At 44.2% G+C, this 24,211-nt stretch overlaps 1 protein-coding gene across 1 annotated transcript in view; it reads right to left on the bottom strand.

Annotated features, from left to right (window-relative positions):
* The window catches only part of LOC140465911 (protein Wnt-9b-like), a 43,092-nt gene extending 21,355 nt beyond the window's left edge, over positions 1-21,737 (bottom strand). The window contains exons 1-2 of the mRNA XM_072561841.1: positions 21,597-21,737; positions 21,029-21,282 (exon numbers count right to left, since the gene is read on the bottom strand). Of these exons, the coding sequence (XP_072417942.1) occupies positions 21,029-21,282; positions 21,597-21,682 (340 nt within the window). The 5' untranslated portion in view covers positions 21,683-21,737. The remainder of the gene's footprint in view (positions 1-21,028; positions 21,283-21,596) is intronic.
* Between the last annotated feature and the right edge of the window lie 2,474 nt (positions 21,738-24,211).

The following is a 24,211-nucleotide window of genomic DNA, read 5'->3' as shown; positions in this document are numbered from 1 at the left end:
ACATTTTTTCCGCCTGGGAGAAATGTCTAAGGACTATGTCCAAGTTCTTTAAGTACACCTTATTTTCCTTCCCTGTTGTTAGCATGTCATTTAGATAAATGGCAATCTGGGACAGACCTTGTAAAATGTTCTCCATCATTCATAGAATAATTGCACAGGCTGACAATACCCTAAAAGGCAGTCTCACATATTGGTACAAACATTTACTTAATTGGAGCATACTTCTGGGAATCCTCATCTAATCACAATTACAAGTATGCATGGCACATGTCGAGCTTTGGGAAGGGAAGATGCCCCCTGTCAGCTTGGCATATAAATCCTCCATGATTGGATATTATCCAGCTGCAAAAAGTGATTTACCATTTATTTAAAATTCACGTTAAGGCGAGCCGACACATCAGGCTGCCCATTCTGTAAACTGGTTTGATGATTCCTGCACTTTCCAGCCTTTTGATTTCTCCATTTACTTTTGCATGTAAGGCGAATGGCACTGGGTGTGCCTTGCAGAATCAAACAATTGCTTCCTGGCCAACATACAAGATGGCCTTGGCTCCTTTGATAGTGCTTCCTGAAAAACGTCCACGTACTTAATCAAGACCTCACTCGCTTCCACCTAAAAAATGTTGAGCCGATCTTGGTGAACCTTTCTCATCCAATTTTGCCCCATCAAGCTTGGGCCCAAACTGCTATTAATGGAAACTGAATCAGCTGCTTCTCATAAGAGACCAGAACCAAAGTTGTACCATTAATCTGTTGAATTTCCCCATTATAGGTCCTCAGTTCATCTGAGGTGCTGCACAAAATTAAGGTTTGGAATCCAGAGCAAACTTTGTTAAAGATTGGTTTTGTTCTCACTGAAACAGCCAGACGGGTATCAACCTCCATTAGAACCAGGTGGCCATTTCATTGATTGATTCCAACTTGGATGTTGCAAAGAAATTTAACAGTTCCAAACCAGATGTAGGTGGATTTCTCATGGTGTGGACTCCCCTGGATTCTGGCCTATAAGTTCTCTTACTGCATTTAGGTCTAGTCTCGACTCTGCATTTGAGCAACAACTCCAATGGCTTGCTGCATCAGATCCTGAAAAAAATTTTAAACATTTAGCCAAAGTTTGGCTTCGCTTTAGGGTTTTGCTGTGAGTTGACCTAGAGTCCCTCTGTTCAGGCTATGCCCTGACTGAGGCTATGCAATTGCCTGCACTCAAGTGATGTCCCCCAAGCTCAGCTGGACTGGCATGGGTGTTCATTTCCATTGGAATAACTTGCCACATTTTCCAATGATAAAGCCAAGTGTAGTGCCTGTTTAAAGACCAGTTGGGCTTCAGCTAGTCGGTGCATTTGCATGGTTACACCATGAATCCCACATACCAAATGGTCTTCCAGCATTTCATTAAGGACTAAACTAAAGTCACATTCTCCTGCTAATCATCTTAACCTAGTCAAAAATCCGGATACGGATTACCCTGGTTCTTGAATTGCCTAATAGCATCTCAGAATTGGAGGAGGCTTGGAGTTGTAATATTCATTGATTAAACCCTGCAACTCTTGAAAGGTTTCAGTACCTGGTGCCTCAGGGAAGGTCAGGCTCCTAATAACCAAAAACATTGTGAGTTCACAAGCTGTCAGGAGAATTACTCATTGCTTTTCATCTGCCCAATGTCATTTGCCCAGTCTTTGATGGCAGGAGCAAACAAGTCAAACTTTCCAAATAATAGCATGATGCCAGAAATACTTGACTAACTGAAAGATGACTGTTGTGAGTGAATTTCATCAGCAGTGTGCTTTTCTTTCATCACCACTGAAGTAACTCCACAGAGGCTGGTATCCTGTCACCAAGTCACCATTTATTTACAGATGGAGAATCCTTGCCACTGATCCAGCTCCTTCTGAGCCAGGTCTTGAGTGTCAGGGTGTCTGACCCTCCTGTTTATCTCTGTCAACCAGGGCTCCCTGATTGGACCAGATTAACAGCCCCAAACAGGAAACTCATATTCTATGAGCTCCACCTGGATGACCTCATTACAATCACAATAATCCAAGACTTGCATTTATTTAGCACGTCTCGCTACTATTGAATGTCTCAAAGCATCTTACAGCCAATAAAATATTTGCACAATTGAAGTATAATCATTAACGGCAGCTAATTTGCATGCGGCATTGCACTAACTGTAATGTGATAATGACCAAACAATCTGCATTTGTAATGTTAAGTGAGGCATAATAATTAGCCAGAATAAAACAAAGAATTGAGGATGCAGGAGATCTGAAACAAAAACAGAAATTGCTGGAAAGATTCAGCAAGATTCATGGCCAATTCACCTGACCTGCACATCTTTGGACTGTGGGAGGAAACCAGAGCACCCGGAGGAAACCCACGTTCTCCCCGTGTCTGTGTGGGTTTTCTCCGGGTGCTCTGGTTTCCTCCCACAGTCCAAAGATGTGCAGGTCAGGTGAATTGGCCATGCTAAATTGCCCGTAGTGTTAGGTAAGGGGTAAATGTAGGGGCATGGGTGGGTTGCGCTTCGGCGGGTCGGTGTGGACTTGTTGGGCCGAAGGGCCTGTTTCCACACTGTAATGTAATGTAATCTAATCTAAGGTCTGACAGCATTTGTGAGAGAGAAACAGTTAACATTTCAAGACCAATATTTCGGACTGGTTGAACCTAATATAGCACAATTATTAGCCAGGATGATTCCCCTGCACTTCTGCAATTGGGTATTTTACATCCAGCTGAAAGGACAGCATAGCATTTCCTCAGTACTGCCCTGAACTCTTGCATGTTTTTACTTAAACCAAGAGCCTTCTCAATTAAATGCATAAGTGCTGCCAACTGAGTCACAATTAATACTAAATTTGACCCATCGAGTTCACACCGGCTCTCCAAAGAGCATCCACCCATAACCCCCCTTCCAAGCCCCAACCGTACCACTTTAGCCCTGTAACCCAACATTTCCCCATAGCTAATCCACCTAACCTGCACATCTTTGGACAGTGGGAGGAAACCAGAGCACCCAAAGGAAACCGAACAGACACAGGGAGAATGTACAAATTCCACACGGACAGTTGCCCAAGGGTAGAATCAAACCTGAGTCCCTGGTGTTGTGAGGCAGCAGTGGTAACCACTGAGCCACCGTGCTGTCCCCATATTGGGCTTGTGTTATTTTTCATATAACTGCAAACTAGAAGGTCACTGCTGAATATTACTTTTCTGTATCTTAAAAGGGCACCATATTCAACTAAAACTGTTCAATATGTTTTTCTGATTTGCTTATTGTCACATCAGTCATTTTAATGAATCACTTGTTCCTAAGGTCACCATGAGAAAGAAGGCAAACTGTTCTTTTGTTCAGGAAGGTAATGTCCCTTTAATCAGTTTCAGTGTCCAAAGAATGGAGACTACAGACAGGTAACAATGTACACCTCCTCCTAATGTGCCAATATAACAGAGCACTGATCATTTCACTGTAATGACTTGTTTTTACTGGAGATTTGGTGAGTTTTGGGATCTTGTTTTAATTTCTGTGAATGTATTGCAGCTCTGAAGGCTTGGATTGCAGCCTTCAGTGCAGAAGAGACGGATGATCTCAGCCAGGTGTGTGGGAATGGAAGAGTTGACCTCAATGTTCCCAGGCCGTGCAGTGAGCAGTAAACCCTGCAGGGCTCCTGAACCTGATCGCTATCCAGTGACCCCTGCCCCTGGTGGAAAGCACACCTGTGGAAGAATTTGCTGGCTCAGTGATGCTCATGGTCCAAATAGCCTGCAGACATTCATCCCCAGGAATTGCTGTCACAAGTGAAATCCCTATCCTCCCATTGATCAAGGCCAGACAACCCATTCCAAATCTGGGTCAGTTTCCATAGTTACCTGTCTGCCAATACCTGCAAGGTCACATCAGCAGTGGTCATTCTTGTTCAAAAGCTACATGCCCTTTTAAGGTGGCGTAAAGTGCCCCTGAGGCCAAAAAAGACTGAAGCAATTTTTCTTTTCGAAAACAAATTCAGATCTCATAGGAGCCAATCCAAACTGGGAAGTGTAATCCAATCTCTCAAGCGGTCAGAATTCAACTCAGATTCTTGGTTCCATTCATTAGCAACCATGCCCACCTACCCCCAAAGCTCGAGGAATTAAGGGGGCAAGTCCCCTCCACTCCACAAATTGTGGAGGCTTTCTGACAAGAATTATATCAGGCGAGTATTATTGCAGTAAAGTTGGGGCCATAAAACTGTCCGCTGCAGTAGACCTGTAACCCTGCAGGGACTGTTGCCTTTCTGAGATGAGTGGGATACAATTAATAACAGATACTGAACTCCAACACAGCAAGTGGACCGTGTATGGATTCAGCTCACTGCTGGAGTGGTTAACAAGCTGTTTCAAGCTAACAGTGCAGGAGGAGTTAAATATCAATTCACCTTTCACAGAATTATGGCACGTCCCCTTGCCAGTGTCACTGTGGTATCTTAATCCTGCTTTATTGCTTGTAGTCAAGAACAAGGTATGTGGGGTCACTTTACCCCAGTTAAGGTAACTATGTGAACTCAAGGAAGCTCACCAAAATAGAAATGATGATTCTGTGTTACAGCTGAGCAGGGGTGAGGTGGAGAGGTTGTCATAGAATCATATGTTCACCTCTCCATTGATTGAGGGTGAGACCTCAGCCACAGGGAGGGTGTTTGGAGATATCAGCCCTTCTAGGCTACCAACCACGTCAGAGCTGAAAATGTGTTGCTGGAAAAGCGCAGCAGGTCAGGCAGCATCCAAGGAGCAGGAGAATCAACGTTTCGGGCGTGAGCCCTTCAGGAAGAGAGCTTCTTCAAGGAAGGCATCCTTGTAAGAAGATTCACAGTAGGTTAAAATCTTTTGGGAGAAAGTGAGGACTGAAGATGCTGGAGATCAGAGCTGAAAATGTGTTGCTGGAAAAGCGCAGCAGGTCAGGCAGCATCCAAGGAGCAGGAGAATCGATGTTTCGGCCATGAGCCCATGCACGAAACGTCGATTCTCCTGCTCCTAGGATGCTGCCTGACCTGCTGCGCTTTTCCAGCAACACATTTTCAGCTCTGAACTCCAGCACCTGCAGTCCTCACTCTCTACCAACCACGTCAGTCAGATTCATAGCTGTGTTGGTAAAGGTCTTTAAAAAAGAATGCTCAAAAATCAGTTCATCATGGGTAGTGAATGATTCCCGGGAAAAAGTCTTTCATTTGAGTAATAATAAGTTTTTTAATGCTAACTAAACCAACAACATTCACAAAATGTACTTTCCTACAAATAATTTTCATCCAAAATCTTTTGCAGTTTGAAAATGCTCCAAGTTATAACTTGGAACTGATGAACACAAGGAATGGGAGCAGGAATAGAGCAAATAGTCATTTGAGTGCATTCTACCATCAGTATGATCATGAATAATCATGATTGTCAAGTATTTTTCTGCCTGTTCCCAAACCTCTTGATCTGCCCATCCAAACCTTAAATGCATTCAACAGTGGAGCATCCACAATCCGCTTGGACAGTTAGTTCCAAAGATTCACAATCCTTTGAGTGAAGTAATTTCTCCTCATGTCAGTCCCGAATGTTGGCCCTTTATCCTGACAATGTGGGCCCCTGTTTTAGGTTTTGCCAACCATCAGAAATGATCTCTTCATATTTACTGTTTTAATGTTGTATTTTTTTTTAAATGGGATCACCTCTCAGTCTTCTGAACTCCAGAGACTACATGCCCAATAGAAACTATAAAGCCTGGAAATTGCAGTACAGCTTCTTTATTCCTATAGTATAATGTTCAATAAATGCCAATGTGCCAGTTCCCATTTAAATAACTTGCCGTATGCTCTCTATGTTGATTTATGAGCATAGCCAGGTCTCTCCGAACATCAAAATGTGCAATTTTCATACTCCTAAAAATATTCTGCTTTCGAATTATGAATAAAGTGCACAATTTTACACTTCCCAACATTATATTCCATCTGTTGTCTTGTTGGAACTGTCCTTGTTTGCAAACAACATGGTTCCAGGCAACCATTACAAATTCAAATGTTCCAAACATTGATTTCTCTTCAGCTTTTCCTCTAAATTATTATTGTTCACCTCTTGGCAACCATTGGGATACTATTTCACTGACAGACACTACCCAATAGTACCTCATTCAATGGTCCACTCTCCTGTGTTAACCTATTTCTGGATTAGTGGTGCTGGAAGAGCACAGCAGTTCAGGCAGCATCCAACAAGCAGCAAAATCGACGTTTCGGGCAAAAGCCCTTCATCAGGAATAAAGGCAGTGATTATTCCTGATGAAGGGCTTTTGCCCGAAACATTGATTTCGCTGCTCGTTGGATGCTGCCTGAACTGCTGTGCTCTTCCAGCACCACTAATCCAGAATTTGGTTTCCAGTATCTGCAGTTATTATTGTTTTTACCTGTGTTGACCTATTGTCAACTTATTGTTGGATCAAGTAACTCATCACAGCCAAAGCCAATCTTACGCTTGCCAGTTATCTGTGCTAAAGTGCCTTTAAAATGGTATCATTCAATAGTGACCAGCAGAACAGGGCTTCACCTGTCTCATCCACCAGACTTGCTATTCCAAGGTTACTAAACCAACTGCAAAATTCTAATAATTACCTCCCTGTTACATGTGCATTAAAAGCTAAACATGGGACTGTCAAATCAGTATCATATTGTCCAACATACAATTGTATATTTACTCCTCTGGCTATCAAGGAAATAAAAGCACAATACTTCAGACTTGCCCTGTACCTTCATTGAATCAGACAGTACAGAAGAGGCCCTTCAGCCCATTGAGTCTGTACTGCCAAAAATACATCACTAACTACACTAGTCCCACATTCCCAGCAGGCACATAACCTTGAATATTATGACTTGATTGTCTGACCATTCCTCAAGTGTGAGATTATATTATTTAGACACATAGCCATGCCTGGCTACTGCACTTCACAGTGGTCATACCATTGCTTGGAACAGGATCAGCATAATCTGCAGTTTGAACCTTGCTGGTCAGGTTGACTCAGGTTTCTTCACAATTGAAGATTGCATTAGAATTTCACCATGGTGGGAACCATCACCAGTTCAAAACAGAAAGAAACCAGCAATTATAAAAAGTGCAGATACCAAACAAATGAGCTAGCATGAAAATCAGTCAACATACAATATGATGTATAATTTCTTGTTATTTACATTGAGTTTAGTAGTGTTCACCATTATGAACGTACAAATCATCCTGTTTAAAAAATATTTTGAGCAGAGGAGAATGGGAAAAGCCTATCAAATGAAAGAATAAAACAACACGGTCACTCTTAACGACATGGTGCGCACGGTTAGGCAAACTGCTTATATCCTAAACCTGCATTGTCACTCCTACCTTGGATGTGGTGGTGTTAACAATTAGTAGAAATTTGACAGGGTGTGGTAAGATTTCTTTTGACTTCAGATTGTGCCATTCGATCCCCATGGTGCATTGCAGACAATTGAATTGATGGATGGGTATTGGATGTGCTGCTATGTGAGGCACCTTTTAAGTCTACATTGTTATTACATTTAATGGTTACATGTACAGCTGCCATATGAATAGGACGAAAAACCTACAAAAAGTGCTTGAGAATATTCACATACAAATTAAATTCAGAAACATGATGAAACAGTGCAAGGCACAAAATTAAAATGTAATATTGAGCAAAAAGGAGCATTCAGAACTTTACCATAGAAAGAGGCAGTGCTGTTAGCCCACAGTTAACTGGTTATTATGTAGCAGCATGTATGTTCAAACAGCTCAAACAAAATGGCAGGTCAGCAGGGTCCAGTTGAGATAAGATCTTCCATTGTATTGGAAGATCTTGGCCAATTGCTGTTCTGTGAAGTGCTCTTTGGCCTCAACTGTGGCAACCTGGACCATGTCTGGAACCCTCCAAAAAAGTCACCAGATCTGAATTACAGTCAAAGACTTTGGAGGGTTCTGACTTATTACCTGAATAATTAACAAGGAAATGTAGGAAGGATTAAAATCTGCTCTAATTCCTGGTTAAGTGTAAAATTGATTCCCCAATCATTTTCACTAACCTCTCCAATCAATTGTACTGATCCCTAATCACCTCACATTGACACCCACCTTCACCCAAGACGTTTTCTTGAAAACCAATGCCTGACCAATCCTCAGGATCAGATGGCCTTGAAAGAAGTGGCTACAGAGGAGCATTAGTTATAATATTCCAAAATCTCCTAGATTCTGAAAAGGTCCCAGCAGATTGAAAAACCATAAATATAATGTCACTCTTCAAGAGAAGGGGAGTCAGAAAGCAGGAAACTCGGTCTATCATTGAAAACATTGTAAAATTCATTATTAAGGAAGTTGCGCAGATTGTTTAGAATCTCATAATATAGACAGAAAGAATCAACACAGCTTTGTGAAATCATGTTTGACAAATTATTTGAGGATGTAATGCATTGGATAGATATTGGGGAACCACTAGAGGTAATGAACTAGGTTTTCCAAAAGGCTTTAAAAATGTATTACATCACAAAATTACAGAATTGTTATTGGGCAAAAGGACCTAATTTGGCCCATCATACCAGCACTGGTTTGTTGAATGACTATTGTCATCTGCCAGTCTCCTCAAAGGATGGTTGTAACATAGGAGAAGAACTCGTGGCATTGACTTAATATATTGGCATTGGTAAAGGATTGGCTAACTAACAGGAAACAGAATTTGGGTAAATGGGTGATTTTTAAGTTGACAAACTGCAACTAGCAAAGTCTCACAGAGATCAGTGCTGGGATTTCAACCATTTATAATCTATATTAGTGATTTGGATTGAGGGATAGGCTATATTGTATCCAAGTTTGCAGATGATACAAAGATAGGTACTAAGTCAAGTTGTGAGGTTAGAAAGAGTCTGCAAAGAGATATAAATAGTTTAAGCACTTGGACAAAAAAGGTTGGTAGATGGTGCAAAATGTAGGAACTGTGAGGTTGTCCTCTTTGACAGGAAGAAGTCAAAAGCAAAATATTATTTAAGTCAAGACAGACTGTAGAATGTTGTAATATGGCAGAATTTTTTCATCCTTGTATATTATCAATGTTGAAGCAGGCTTGATGGGCCAAATGGCCATGATGTCATTACTTATGATCTTCTTAATCTTTTGAACAGGTAGGAATTCATTTTCAGTAGTTGTGAAGAACAGAGATTATGGGATTGACTGTCCATCATAGCAGGAGATATTAAATTTCATTGAAATCAATTAAATAGCAGTCACTGAAGACAACCACATTATAGCCTGTTCTGTTCTGTTGCTGGGAATGAATTTCTATCAGTCTTATTAAATTCAAAGAGATAAGTTTTGCTGCAAACCTCAATTATTACCCACTATTCAAGTACTATGATATTTTAAATCACTCCTTTGATGACTAATGAAAAGCTAACTTGGTCTTAAAATACTAACTCTGTTTTTCTGTCCACAGATGTTGCCAGACCTGAGTTTCTCCAGAACGTCCTGGTTTTATTTCAGATCTAATGTATCTTAAGTACCTTGTTTTTTTTTTCCTGGATGGTCAGATGGGAAAATGTACAATTGTATATTGGACAATATGATACTGATTTGACAGCCCCATGTTTAGTCCAACTTCCTGGGGCATTAGACTGGCGTCGCCAAAGAGAAGTAAATTGCAGGGAAAATCAAATGCGAAAACACTTTCAATCTCTGTCCAGGATAGACATTGCCATCAATAACTGTCAGCTATCATCTTTTTGCCAGGTTCTTTATCATGGTCTTTATCATAATTGCTGGCAAGATGACAGGCAGGTAAGGATATGCATGGTTACTTTCTAAAGCTGCACATTAGTGCTGCTGATTCAGTAATCGACTTACTCACTGCAAATGTGATGTAGCCCTTTTCAAACTTGGAAAGTCCGCCATCATGAGATTATTAATTCTAACCCTAATAATGGTCCTGCTGCATTAGGAACTATGGCCGAGACTGATTCTTGGCACTTAAAAATATTGGAATTGTGTATGAGAAAATACAATGGGGGCGGAAGGTAAATTGTTGAAATTAAAAGTGCTGGAATGAGTTGCATTATTAGTAGGATTCTGAAATGAATTGTTTGCTTATTTTTTCTCTGCATTTCTGGTTCTGTTAGCTGGATGGTTGGTTTACAATGTAAAGTGATGCTAACAGCAAGAGTTCAATTCCCAGGCAAGCTGAAGGGATTATAAAGGTCCCTCCTTTTCACACTCGAACCTGAGATATGGTGACCTTCAGGTTAAACCACCACCAGTGCTCTTTCTCTCATGAGAGACATGAGCTATGCTGATTTTATATTTATTTCTGATGATTTTGTTTTAAACATAAACGTTTTTGTTGCTGTTATGCTTGTGGGTGTGTGCATTTTCGCCTGGGAATGATCTGCTTAGCTATTGGGCTCCGGTCAAAGACGTGCAACGTACCAGCAGTGATTATAAGAGGCACTCGGTGCTTTATGACATTTCATAACATGAAATTAAATGTGAAACAGTCAAGGTTCATCCAGGGTATCACGCCACCTCTCCTGTATAGTATTCCTACACTACTTTAATGTCAATGTTAGCAGCTGACAACAGGTTTTCAAGAGCTGAACTGAAAAAGATTGGCAGGAATTAGCTCAGGACTAGATAGGAATCAAGTGGAGAATTGAAACCGATGCAAAGAGTAGGGAGTTACAATTAAGAAAACGGATGTAAAAGCATCCTAATTGCTTCAGGCGCTGGTCTGTGCAGGATTAACCTAGTTAAAAGAAACCGGATTGGTGAACTGGGTGGCTGGGGGCCCCGCCGGACTTTCAAATTGGTACAGATTAATGATGGAATGTATTCCCCTTGACTTCCTTACAAATATGGTGCACCGAAAGACCGAATTATTTTATAAAATATGGCAGCCCTTCTTGAATTACATAAATACAGATATTTCGGCTATCCTAACAAGGGCTTTTATTTAATTGAGATCACAAACCTGGCTGGTCTGGGGCCCCTTAGGAGAGGAATCCCGCACGAATACTGGTTTTATTACATTTGATGTTAACACATTCCGAGCATGTAAGAGACTTAAATATACACTCTGGTTAGTTGTAGGTTAGATTAGTAGACAGTTGAGTTTTGGTTTTTTTTTCTTTCTTTTTCGGTATTTTTTTTCTTTTGTTAAATTTTGGCTATTGTATATTTGATTTAATTGTATATCAATGTTTGTATATGAAAGTTTTGTTTATTTTTGTAAACGTGTAAAAATGTTAAATTTCTAATAAAAATATCTATATTTTAAAAAGAAACCGGATCACAATTGCGTCAATGTGGCGCACGGAGCGGAATGGTACAAGCTTCAGAATTAGCAATCATTGCGCAAATTGTGCTCTAACTCATCACTGGATTGTAGCTCTAAACAAGGATCGGAAAACGGAAGCTCGGTATTGTGAATTGGAGCAGGAATTGGGGAATGGAGAGAGAACTGGATGAACAGAGGGAGAAATCCTGCTCAAATCCTATGAATATTTCTGGGATCAACCAGACGCACTTTGAAGAGTCAACTCTGACTAACCCCTCCCCCCCCCCCCCATTTCATTTTATTTTCAACAACAGCAAATGCTTTGTTGATAGAAAAGGATGAAGAGCGTAACAATTGCGAACAACCATTTGTAAAATGTAAAAACGTGAGAATTTCAATGGAAAATGCCAGGCTCAATTATCATTGGTTTGTTTTGAGGCTGTGCAACACAGCTCCTTCGTTGCAGTAAAATCCTTTAAAATAGTGAGAGCGCAGGAGGGAGGTCAGTCCCACTCAAATTGTCATTTCGAATAAATCCCACCCCGCTCAAATGTGGGAGCAAGTGACAACTACCCCAAAAACCTGTCTGATGATCGACTTGCCCAGGAGACAATAATAGGCCAAAGAAATTTTATACAAGATCAGTGAGTATAGGAAACAGCAACAAATCCAACCTAACTGCGGGTGTTAGTTCTGACAAAAGGCGCTTCTGCAAAAATAAAACCCAAAGAATTGCAGATGCTGGAAATCAGAAATAAAAATAGAAATTGCTGGAGAAACTCCGCAGGTCTGGCAGCATCTCTGGAGAGAAATGTAACCTTTCGAATCCAGTGACCCTCCGAATGTGAACGCCCTGCAAATAAATACTGTGTGACTTCTTTCAATTCATTCATAGGACGTGGGCGTCACTGGCTGGCCAGCATTTATTGCCCGTCCCTAGTTGTCCCTGAGAAGGTGGTAGTGAGCTGCTTTGTTAAAGAACCACAGTTCACGTGCTGTGGGTTGACCCACAATGCCCTTAGGGAGGGAATTCTAGGATTTTGACCCAGCAACAGTGAAGGGATATATTTCCAAGTCAGGATGGTTAGTGGTTTGGAGGGGAACTTGAAGGTGGTGATGTTCCCACATATCTACTGCCCTTGTCCTTCTACATGAAAGTGGATGTGTTTGGAAGGTTCTGTCTGAGGAACTTTGGTGAATTTCTGCAGGGCATCTTGTATATAGTACATATTGCTGCTACCGACTGTGGGTGGTGGAGGGAGTGGATGCTTGTGGATGTAGTGCCAATCAACTGGGCTGCTTTGTCCAGCTTCATGAGTGTTGTTGGAGCTGCCCCCATCCAGGCCAGTGAGAAGTATTCCATTATACTCCTGACTTGTGCCTTGTAGATAGTGGATAGGCTTCGGCGAATCGGGAGGTTAGTTACCCACTGGACTGCACAGGTTAGATTTTTGGAAGCTGTCACTTGCCTAGTGCTTTCCAAACCTGGAAAAAGGATAAGAATTTAGATATTAACTAAAATGATTCACTTAAAAGTACAATTTGGCCAGCACTCATCTCCCTTCCTCTCTCTACCTGCTGGAATATGTTTTTCAAACATTTTCTGACTTTATTCAAGGAAATGTAGGGGAAAAAAATCAATGGACATGCCTGGAAATGTAGAGACACCTCAGTGTGGCCGTCCTATCTAGAGATGGGATGTAAACTCAGATCCACTGGTGCCGAGGTAGCTACCACTGCACAAAAAGGCCTCACAGAAACAGATACATGAGGGAGAGGGGATAATAAGGGATAAATTAAGCTGCCTCAGCCTTAAGTTCTGGAATTCTCCCATTGGACTTCAAGAGATGTATAACTAATTCACCTCCTTTAACGTGATTTGGAGACGCTGGTGTTGGACTGGGGTGTGCAAAGTTAAAAATCACACAACAACATGTTATAGTCCAACAGGTTTATTTGGAAACACTAGCTTTCGGAGCACTGCTCCTTCATCAGGTGGTTATCACACAACCACCTGATGAAGGAGTAGTGCTCTGAAAGCTAGTGTTTCCAAATAAACCTGTTGGACTATAACATGGTGTTGTGTGATTTTTAAATTTATACACTTCCTTTAACAGTCTCCTTAAAACTAACTTCTTTGATCAAACTTTGTTCACTTATCTTCTCTGGATCTTGGTTTCATGTTTTGTTTCATGACACTCTTTCGGCCATAAAGGCACAATGTTAGTGTGTGTTAGTGCTGATAGATTGAAATGATATAGATAGAATGGAGGTGGTTCGTGTACAAATAAACAACAGCAGAGACAGATGGACGGAATGCACTTTTTCTGTACATTCCAGATAATTCTATCTAAGATCTGATACTAATGGCCATTAACTGATACACCACACAAACAGTTCCAACACAAAAGCAAAATACTGCAGATGCCAGAATTCTGAAATATGGAAAAATCAGAAAATCTGGAAATATTCAGCAGGTCTGAGTATCATCTGCAGATAGAAACAAAAGTTAACCTTTCAGGGCAATGATCTATCATCAGAGTTTCATGTCATTCCATTCACTGACACTACCTAACCTGCAGAGTTTAAACAGTTCTTCTTTTTGTCTTTTATTTTTAAATTTACCAACAGTTCCAAGCTCTTTAACCATGCAAATATAGAAATTGCTGGAAAACCACAGCAAGTCTGGCAATATTAGATTAGATTAGATTAGATTACAGCATGGAAACAGGCCCTTCGGCCCAACAAGTCCACACCGCCCCGCCGAAGCGCAACCCACCCATACCCCTACATTTACCCCTTACCTAACACTATGGGCAATTTAGCACGGCCAATTCACCTGACCTGCACATTTTTGGACTGTGGGAGGAAACCGGAGCACCCGGAGGAAACCCACGCAGACACGGGGAGAATGTGCAAACTCCACACAGTCAGTCGCCTGAGGTGGGAATTGAACCCAGGTCCCTGGCGCTGTGAAATCAGAGTTCACGTTTCAGGTCCAATAACTCTCAGCAGGTCTGGCAGCATCTGTGGAAAGAAATCAGAGTTAACATTTCTGGTCCAGTGACCCTTCTTCAGAACTGAACTTCTTCAGTTCTGAAGGAGGATTACCGGACCCGAAATGTTAACTCTAATTTCTTTCCACAGATGCTGCCAGACTTGTTGACATTTTCCAATTATTCATGTTTTTGTTTCTGATTTCCAGTATTCACAATTCTTTCAGGTTTTTTTAACTGCACATTTTGATTTGGTTAATGGCCTGGACTTGGGTGTATAGGGTGCAGGGAACACAAATTTTGTAGGTATGCTGAATGGAGAGGGGGTTTGGACAGGCTTGTTGGAACAGGCAGGTAGGTGGCAGATGAAATTTAATGTAGAGAAGAGTGAAGTGATTCTAAGAAGGAAGAATGTGGGCACAAAAAAAACCAAATGGGCACAAATTGAAAGAAAGTACAGAAGCAAGGAGACTGGGAACATTTGTGTACAAATCATTGAAGGTGACAGGGCAGATTGAGAAACTAGTTTAAAATGCTTACAGAATCTTGGCCTTTATAAATAGCAGTATGGAGTACAACAACATGGAAGCTTAAATGGAACTGTATTATAAAATTCTGCACCACTCACAATTGGAGTATTCTTAGATAGAATTCTGATAACTAGGCACCTGACTTTAAAAGGAGATAAGGATTTTGGAGATGAGGCAGGGGGGGTTAGGAAAAATATTCTAGGGGTAAGGGACAGTGCATGACCAGAAAATCATCATCATCACTGAGAGAAAATCTAACCATCAGCCCTTGAAATTCAATAGCATTACCTTCACTGAATTCCCCCATTATCAACATCCTAAGGGTCACCATTGACCAGAAACTGAATTATAGCAGCAAAATAAATACTGTGGCTACAAGAGCAGTTGAGAGACTCAGAATTTTGCAGTGAGCAACTCGCCTCCTGATTTTTTAAGCCTGCTCACCAGCTACAAAGTATTAACGTGATGGAGTATTTTCCCCTGCTTGTGTGCAGCTCCAAAAACTTCCAAGAAGCTCAACAGCATCCAGGAAAAGCTAATTCACTTGATTGGCACCACATTCACTCCTTCCACCACTGATACACAGTCGTAGCAGCGTGTACCATCTCCAAGATGCATTGCAGAAATTCACCAAAGTCCTTTCAGTAGCACTTTCTAAACTCTAAATCATTTTTTATCTGAAGGGATAAAGATTCATGATAACACCATCACCTGCAAGTTCCCCTCTAAGCCACACATCATCCTGACATGGAACTATATCACCATTCCTTCACTGTTGCTGGGTCAGGATCTTTAAATTCCCTCCCTAAAGGCCCAGTTGGTGTTCCCCCCAGCTTCCCCCCCCCCCACCCCCCACCCCACACACACACACACAGACACACACACACACAATAGCAGTTCAGAAATATGACCCACCACCATCTTTGCCAAAGTGATAGACAATAACTGCTGGCCCTTCCAGTAATTCCCACATCTCTTGAACAGAAAGAAAAATTAGATGGGCACATTGGCGAAGCTGCTGCTGTTCCCCTTGGAGGAAATTGACAGGAGATTTGAAAGAAGCTTTCAGAGTGCTGAGGGCCATGAACAGAGTAAACATGGAAAAACAGTCCCAATTGACTCATGTGCGAGAGGCAGAGGAGCAGGATTTAAGATGATTAGCAAAAGAACCAAATGTTCTACCCCTCGACAGTGAGGATGATGCAGGCTGAATCAGAGCTATCAGTGGAGAATCGGATAAGGACCGAAAGGAAAATACATTGGCGGGACAATGAGGAGGGAGCAGGGAACCTGGGATTAGCAGAGTTCCATTTGCAGAAGGCAAGCAAAGAGACAGGCTACGAATGGCCTCCCTCACTGTAGCCATTCAGTGTTCCTATTATTGTCCTAGGGTAGCTTAGTAATACATGTAACAACTAAACCAAGAGACCAAAATAAAACCAGACTCTTGTTGATTTATCAATTGCATTGTATACAACTGTCTGAGTGTCACCGGAGAGCATTCTTCACCTTCTCTCTGTCTCTCCGTCTGAGTATCTCTCTCTCTATATCTCGATCTTTGTCTGTCTCTCTGTCTATCTGTCTCTGTCCCTCTGCCTCTCTGTTGATCTCTCTCTGATCCTCTCTCTCTCTGTCTTTGTCTCTATCTCTCTGTCTCTCTGTGTATCTCTTTGTCGTCAGTCTTCTTCTGTCTCACTCTCTGCCTATGTCTCTGTTTTTCCCTCTCTCTGCCTGTCTCACTCTCTACCTATCTCTTTCTGTCTCTTTCTCTGTCTTTTTCTGTTTCGCTCTCTCTCTGTCTCTCCCTGCCTACCTGTCCCTCCGTCTCTCTCTCTCTCTCTCTGTCTGCCTGCCTCTCTCTCTCTCTCTCTGAGAGCCGGTTAATGCTCCGGTGACAGGTTATGAGCTCTGTGTTGGTTACGTGCGAGTGGTTTCACTCTCTGTTCCCGGACCGGGCTCAGTGGTCTCCGCACTCACACTGGTAGCCGGCGATGAAATGGTGTTGTTGAATCGATACCGGGGGCCCCACCCCACAGCCCGCTCGTGTTATTTTGACTGAAATGTCGCCCAGATGAAAGGCGCTCGTTGCGTGCCTGAGCTGACATCCATCCGAACGCCCTTTTCCTCTGGGAACGAACGAACGCCTTTCCGATCTAAAAATATCGCGGCAATTAGCGAGATTGCCGGCGGATGAGCGGGCGATGCAGTGTGTGTGTGTGTGAGAGAGAGAGAGGGGGACAGATATCGAACCGGTTTCTCGCTGCTGCTGCTACCTCTGTCCCTCTGTCCCGGGATTATCCCAGCTTCTTGTGCACCTAAACCGTGATGGGGACATTGAAAACACCAGCTCGCGGCACAAATGGAGCACTTTGATCTGTATCTGATGTTAACCTGAGGTATCTCTGACGTCACTGGGTAAAATGTGAAATTCCAGTCTGGACAGAGGCTGCATATCGAGCCACAGGATGTTGAAAGTGAAATTAGCTCGTAAACAGTAACTCCCCATCCCCTTAACCACTAATCCAGAATCTGGTTTCCAGCATCTGCAGTCCTTGTTTTTACCACCACAGCAATGGCCCGGTGGAAAGGTCCTCCCTTCTACCATCCTCCTAGACCTTCCTCCTTCGCAAGTAAGAAGAAGCCGCCAGAACTTTGTGCTGAAAGGGATCTCCAGGTAGTTCCGAGCGCTTCCCACCCAGTGCAGCCGCTCGGTGATCCCTCAACCTCTGAACTGGGAGAGCCTGGTCCCAATCAGTTTGTAAACATTCATTGCCACAGCTTAATGCTTCCGAGAATGATCCGTGTTGACTTTTTAGTAATGATTAATCGTGCACATCAATTGGATATTAAAGGACTTTTTTAACAGTACAGCAAGTCTCAACACGTGTGTGTCAGTGTAAATGTGTATGAGTAAATTATGTGCGTGCGCAAGAGCGATTATCTGTGTGACAGAGGGAGTAATGTGTGAGTGTGTTTGAGAAAAGGGGAGAGTGTGTGTAGGTCTGTGAATACGAATTTGCGAGAGTGTGTGCATGAGTATGTGCGTGAGAGAGGGTGACAGTAAATGTGTGTGAGGGCGGGACGATGTGTGGGTCTGCGAATGTGAATATGTGTGCGGGGGGGTGGGGAAGAATGTGTGTTCTGTGAGTGTGAATGTGTGTGTGAGAGTGCGGGTCTGTGAATGTGTGTGTGAGAGGGAGTGAGGGTCTGTGAGTATGCATGAATGCGTGAGACTGTGTGGGTCTGTGAGTGTGTGTGAGAGAAAGTGCGGTTTTATGTATGTAAGTGGGGAGAGAGTGAGGCTGTGAGTGTGAATCAGTGGGTGAGAGAAAGTGCAGGTTTATGAGTGTGAACGTTTATGTGAGGGGAAGACAGTGAGTCTGAGTGTGAATGTGTGTGTGGGGGGGGGGAGAGTGAATCTGTGAATGTGTGTTGGGGACAAAGTGAATCTGTGAGTGTGATGTGTGGGTGAGAGAAAGTGCCGGCTTATGAGTGTGAATACGCGTGAAGTTGACACAGCGAATCTGAGTGTGAATGTGTGTGAAGGGGGAGAGTGAGTGTGTGTGAGAAAGGGAGAGTGCGGGTCTGTGAATGTGTGTGTGTGTGTTCTCCCAAGTGCAGTGTTACTCAGACATGGTTCGTAAAGCTCTCCCTGGATGAGCATTGCCTGATATACAACTCCATCCAAACCTTTTGCTTCGAAATACGTAACTACATAATAACAGGCGCACATGGGGAAAACACAAAACAAAACTCCATCACACAATACTTTAATCCCGCTCACAGCCAGGTTAGGGGAGGGTAATGTTCTCTCACACACGCAGGTCCTTTCCTAAAGCCAGAAGCGGTTATGGAAACAGTAATAACTGCGTTTTACTTGGTGACTGACCCCGGGACACGATTCACCCCTGAAGAGCCACAAAGGGTATGGGTGGGTGCTGGCAGGGTGCAGGTTCCAGCCCAGGGGCTGAGTGACTCACCCACACCGACTGGACCAGGCTGAAAGGGGGAAAGCTATTCGGCACGGATTGGAGGGAGCGGTTGACTTCTATCCCCGGTGAGGATACTGTTTGAAGAAGCAAGTTAAAGAACCCAGGGCAATGATGCTTAATACACAGGGAAAGCTGTTGGGCCAGCCCGCCCAACCACAACTCTGCAGCTCAGTCCAAAAAGAAACCTGCAATTTCTTCCCAGGACTTAACTGCAAATTTTTAGGGAGGTGGAGGTTGGCGGGGGGTGGGGCGGATGGGTAATCTTGAAGCGGGATAGACTGCTTGGCAGAACCTTCACTCCAGCGGAAGCATATCCCCTGAATGGGGTAAAATTCGCATCTTGGGAGTTTCCCTGTCGAGTCGCTGTAGTCCGTTACCGACAGGGGGAATACGCCTTGCACTCAGGCCAGGAGACCTCCCAATCAGCGTCTTAAACCGAGCTCGCTGTCATTAAACAGTCCCCGATATTATTTCACACTCTCTTTTCAGATTGGTGCCAAACAGTGCGGATCTGGCACGAACCATCTAAAACCTATCGGTGAATCTCACTGTGTTCCAACCCTGTTTACAATAACACCCGATACAATCCAATGATATCCTCACTGCAGTGTGCAACAAAACTATTCAGTGACTACTGCACCCACTTCCAAATAACACTGCAATACGTTGCAATGATTTCCCAGGTCACATTTTATTTGCAATATTTAACTGTGGACCGAGATATCCTATTTCACCTCCTGTGATATTAATCTAATCTGTGATATTCTATAATCCGCTGTAATCTCCTCAAATATTGCCGAATACAGTAATGCTCTGCCAAATTCAATATATTCCGATATGTTGGTTGCCCAGAGCAGAGCACATGCTGTAACGAATGACATTTTGCATTGCTCAATATACCGCAGGGTCATGAGAATCTCGCGGTAATGCGAATTGCTCTGTTGTAACTCACCAGGATTCCTCAGAACATGGTAATATCACATGGGCAATGATAGGGTGTAATGTTATTTTGGTATTCTACACTGCACAACAAGATTATGCCTGGAATACCGTCTGATACTTTCCAGAAAATGGCAAGCACTGGATCAAGATAGTTCCCCACCACCGAGTGAAATGAACTCGGAAAGGTCCCTGTTACTACCAGAAACCGCACACTAATATCGGGGGTTCGTTTAACCTCCTTCCCCCGCTTCCTCCTACTCAGAGAGCACTGCCTTCCACCTCACAGCCTGCCTCCTTCAGACTCAAGTCGCTCTGGAGGCTGAAGAGTCACTGGTCTCGAAACGTTCTACTGCGTTTCTCTCTCCACAGTTCCCGCTGAGCTTCTCCAGCACTTTGTGTCTTTAGAGGTGCGCTTCCAGAAAGTAATTCGTTCTGTTGAACGCGATTTGAAAACACTTGAGCTCGAGTATCGACCCCCACCTCCCCCAACCCAGGCCGGATCATTTCAGAGATGTTTATGAATTCGAGCAAGTGGGAGTTGCGTCCAATATGCCCATCTCTGGCGGAGAGAGATGGCGAGCCACTGAGATTGGTCGGAGCGGTTACAGTTGGGGTGAAGGAGGTTTCGAATGTGTATGTAATCCCGGAAATTAAAGTGTCCAGTCCTTAGACTGGAAAATCAAACAGACGGAGGAGTGATAAATGTACAGAGATAAACACAAAAAGATACACAAAGTCGGAGATACAGACACACAGATATGGTTAAAAGCAGAGACAGGTTGACCGACATAATCAGACGGGGACACAGAGGGACATACAGATATAGTCAAAGACAGAGACACAGAGAGAGAGACACAGATATAGTCAAAAACTGCGAGGCACACAGTAAGACGCAGACGTGCAAAGCGAGAGGGACACAGTTAACCACATAGACACACACCCAGGTATATTCAAACACAGAGACAACACATCTAGAGGTCTAATCAAGCACAGATATACATACAAACAGCAAGGAGAGAGGCAGACAACATTATGCACGGATATACACGCGCAGAGACACATAACACATTGCGTAAAACACTCAGAGACACAGATCTCCATCTGCTACACATTGTTGCTCATGTGAAAGTGAACAGAGTTCCCGAAGCTAAAGCAGATTATTCACCTAATTAGGGATGTCCCAATATAACATCATTCATTATCAGTGGTGCTATTCAAAGCTTACTCTGAGGGACCGATACAAACTAACCCCCTCGCCCTACTCACCCCGTTTGAGGAGATTAGCCCTGCCCTCCAGACTGCAGTTCCAACGCTCCGTCCTGAATTGGTAGCGGCACTCGAGCGCGCTGAGGCGGATCGCGTCCCTCAGCCCCTCCGCCAGACCGGGCTCTCTCCGGCACAGCCGCTTCTGGCGGCGGAACAGCTTCAAGCTGTCGCACTGTTTCAGGTGAAGCTTCCCGGGGCCCGAGTCCTCCAGGACCGGGCTCGACAGCACGGAGAGCGGCTCCTTCCCGGTCAATCTGCTCCAAGAGAAAGGAAGAGAATGATTCAGGAGGGGGAAGGATGGGTAGTGGGGGGAATGGAAAGGACAGGTACCTGTCAGACTAACTGACGCGAATAGACTGCGGCACAGGGACAACTAATGTGCAACTTTACAGAGACAGCAGTGGATTTCTCTTTGAGTTCACCAGCTTTCATAGTCAGGCTGGAATATTTCAAACTCTATCCCCAGTTACTATTCCGGAGCAACATTATTACAGCTTGAAACAGGAGGCTTCATCCCGTTCAGAGTTACTGTGAGGATGGATGTTACACTGAGGAGCCAGGAACCGACCCGAAGTAAGGCTCTCCCGGGGGTAGGATGCTCGCCGCCGTCAGCAGGGTGATCAGACAGCTGGGGCTCGGCAGCCGGCAGCGCATCTTGGCCGCTCTCTGCAGCTCCTCATCTCGTCCGGCTCTGCCGGAGCTGCCTCTGTTCAGCCGCTCGCCTGAGCGCTCCGCTAAAGGTCCCCCCCCCCCCCCCCCTCCTCCACCCACCAAACCCGGGCACAGCCCAGCCACCGTATCCAGGCCTCAGCCTATTGGCTCGCCTCCTGCCCACTCAACGGTCTGATTGGCTGGAAAGAGAAGTGGGGAGGCGGGGATTCTGGCTCAGGTGCCTGTGGCTCTGGAGCACCTGGAGGGGTGGCTGGTCCCAGGGCAGTCAGATACACGGCTTTACAGCTGTCAGGCACCAGGATATAGACCCGTAAGATACCCGGGTATAGACCTGTAAGATACCTGGGCATAGAGCTTTCAGTAATCCGAGTCCAGAGCTGTCAGGTATTCAGGTATAGAGCTGTCAGGCAGCCGGGTATAGACCTTACAGATACCTGGTATTGAACTCTCAGGTACCCAGGTATAGAGCTGTCAATATATGTAAATGATATAGAAGATGGTATCAGCAATAACATTAGCAAATTTGCTGATGACACAAAGCTAGGTGGTAGGGTGAAATGTGATGAGGATGTTAGGGGATTACAGGGTGACCTGGACAAGTTAGGTGAGTGGGCAGATGCATGGCAGATGCAGTTTAATGTGGATAAATGTCTGGTTATCCACTTTGGTGGCAAGAACAGGAAGGCAGATTACTACCTCAATGGTATCAAATTAGGTAAAGGGGCTGTTCAGAGAGATCTGGGTGTTCTTGTCCACCAGTCAATGAAGGCAAGCATGCAGGTACAGCAGGTCGTGAAGAAGGCTAATAGCATGCTGGCCTTCATAACAAGAGGGATTGAGTATAGAAGCAAAGAGGTGCTTCTGCAGCTGTACAGGGCCCTGGTGAGACCACACCTGGAGTACTGTGTACAGTTCTGGTCTCCAAATTTGAGGAAAGACATTCTGGCTATTGAGGGAGTGCAGCGTAGGTTCACGAGGTCAATTCCTGGAATGGCAGGATTGCCTTACACGGAAAGACTGAAGCGACTGGGCTTGTATACCCTTGAGTTTAGAAGACTGAGAGGGGATCTGATTGAAACGTATAGGCTTATGAAAGGACTGGACACTCTGGCAGGAGGGAACATATTTCCGTTGATGGGGGAGTGCCGAACCAGAGGACACAACTTAAAAATACGGGGTAGACCATTTAGGACAGAGATGAGGAGAAACTACTTCACCCAGAGAGTGGTGGCTGTGTAGAATGCTCTGCCCCAGAGGGCAGTGGAGGCCCAGTCTCTGGATTCTTTTAAGAAAGAATTGGATAGAGCTCTTAAAGATAGTGGAGTCAAGGGTTATGGAGATAAGGCTGGAACAGGATACTGATTAGGAATGATCAGCCATGATCATATTGAATGGCGGTGCAGGCTCGAAGGGCAGAATGGCCTACTCCTGCATCTATTGTCTATTGTCTATTGTCTATTGTCTATTGTTCCTGGGTATACAGCTCTCAGGTATCCGGGTATAGAGATTTCAGGTACCCTGGTATAGAGCTCTTAGGTACCTGGTATAGAGTCTCCTGCTCCTTGGATGCTGCCTGACCTGCTGCGCTTTTCCAGCAACACATTTTCAACTCTGATCTCCAGCATCTGCAGTCCTCACTTTCTCCTCCATAGAGCTCTCAGGTACCCGGGTATAGTGCTCTCAGGTACCCAGGTATAATGCTCTCACATACCCGGGTATAGAGCTCTCAGGTACCTGGGTATAGTGCTCTCAGGTACCCTGGTATAGTGCTCTCAGGTACCTGGATATAGAGCTCTCAGGTACCCGAGTATAGTGCTCTCAGGTACCCTGGTATAGTGCTCTCAGGTACCCAGGTATAGAGCTCTCAGGTGCCTGAGTATAGTACTCTCAGGTGCCCTGGTATAGTGCTCTCAGGTACCTGGATATAGAGCTCTCAGGTACCCGAGTATAGTGCTCTCAGGTACCCTGGTATAGTGCTCTCAGGTACCCGGGTATAGTGCTCTCAGACACCCAGGTTTAGGGCTCTCAGGTACCCTGGTATAGAGCTCTCAGGTACCTGGATATAGAGCTCTCAGGTACCGGGGTATAGTGCTCTCAGGTACCCGGGTATAGTGCTCTCAGACACCCAGGTTTAGAGCTCTCACGTACCCGGGTATAGTGCTGTCAGGTACCCAGGTATAGAGCTCTCAGACACCCAGGTTTAGAGCTCTCAGTTACCCGGGTATAGAGCTCTCAATTCCCAGGTATAGTGTTCTCAGGTACCGGGGTATAGTGCTCTCAGGTACCCTGGTATAGTGCTCTCAGATACCCAGGTATAGAGCTCTCAGGTACCTGAGTATAGTGCTCTCAGGTACCCTGGTATAGTGCTCTCAGGTACCCTGGTATAGTGCTCTCAGTTACCCAGGTATAGAGCTCTCAGGTACCCGAGTATAGTGCTCTCAGGTACCATGGTATAGTGCTCTCAGGTACCCGGGTATAGTGCTCTCAGACACCCAGGTTTAGGGCTCTCAG

This window comes from Chiloscyllium punctatum, chromosome 42 (assembly GCF_047496795.1).
Source record: "Chiloscyllium punctatum isolate Juve2018m chromosome 42, sChiPun1.3, whole genome shotgun sequence".
Lineage (NCBI taxonomy): Eukaryota > Metazoa > Chordata > Chondrichthyes > Orectolobiformes > Hemiscylliidae > Chiloscyllium > Chiloscyllium punctatum.
The sequence above is the reverse complement of the archived record's forward strand: the minus strand, read 5'-3'. Positions and strand labels throughout refer to the sequence as shown.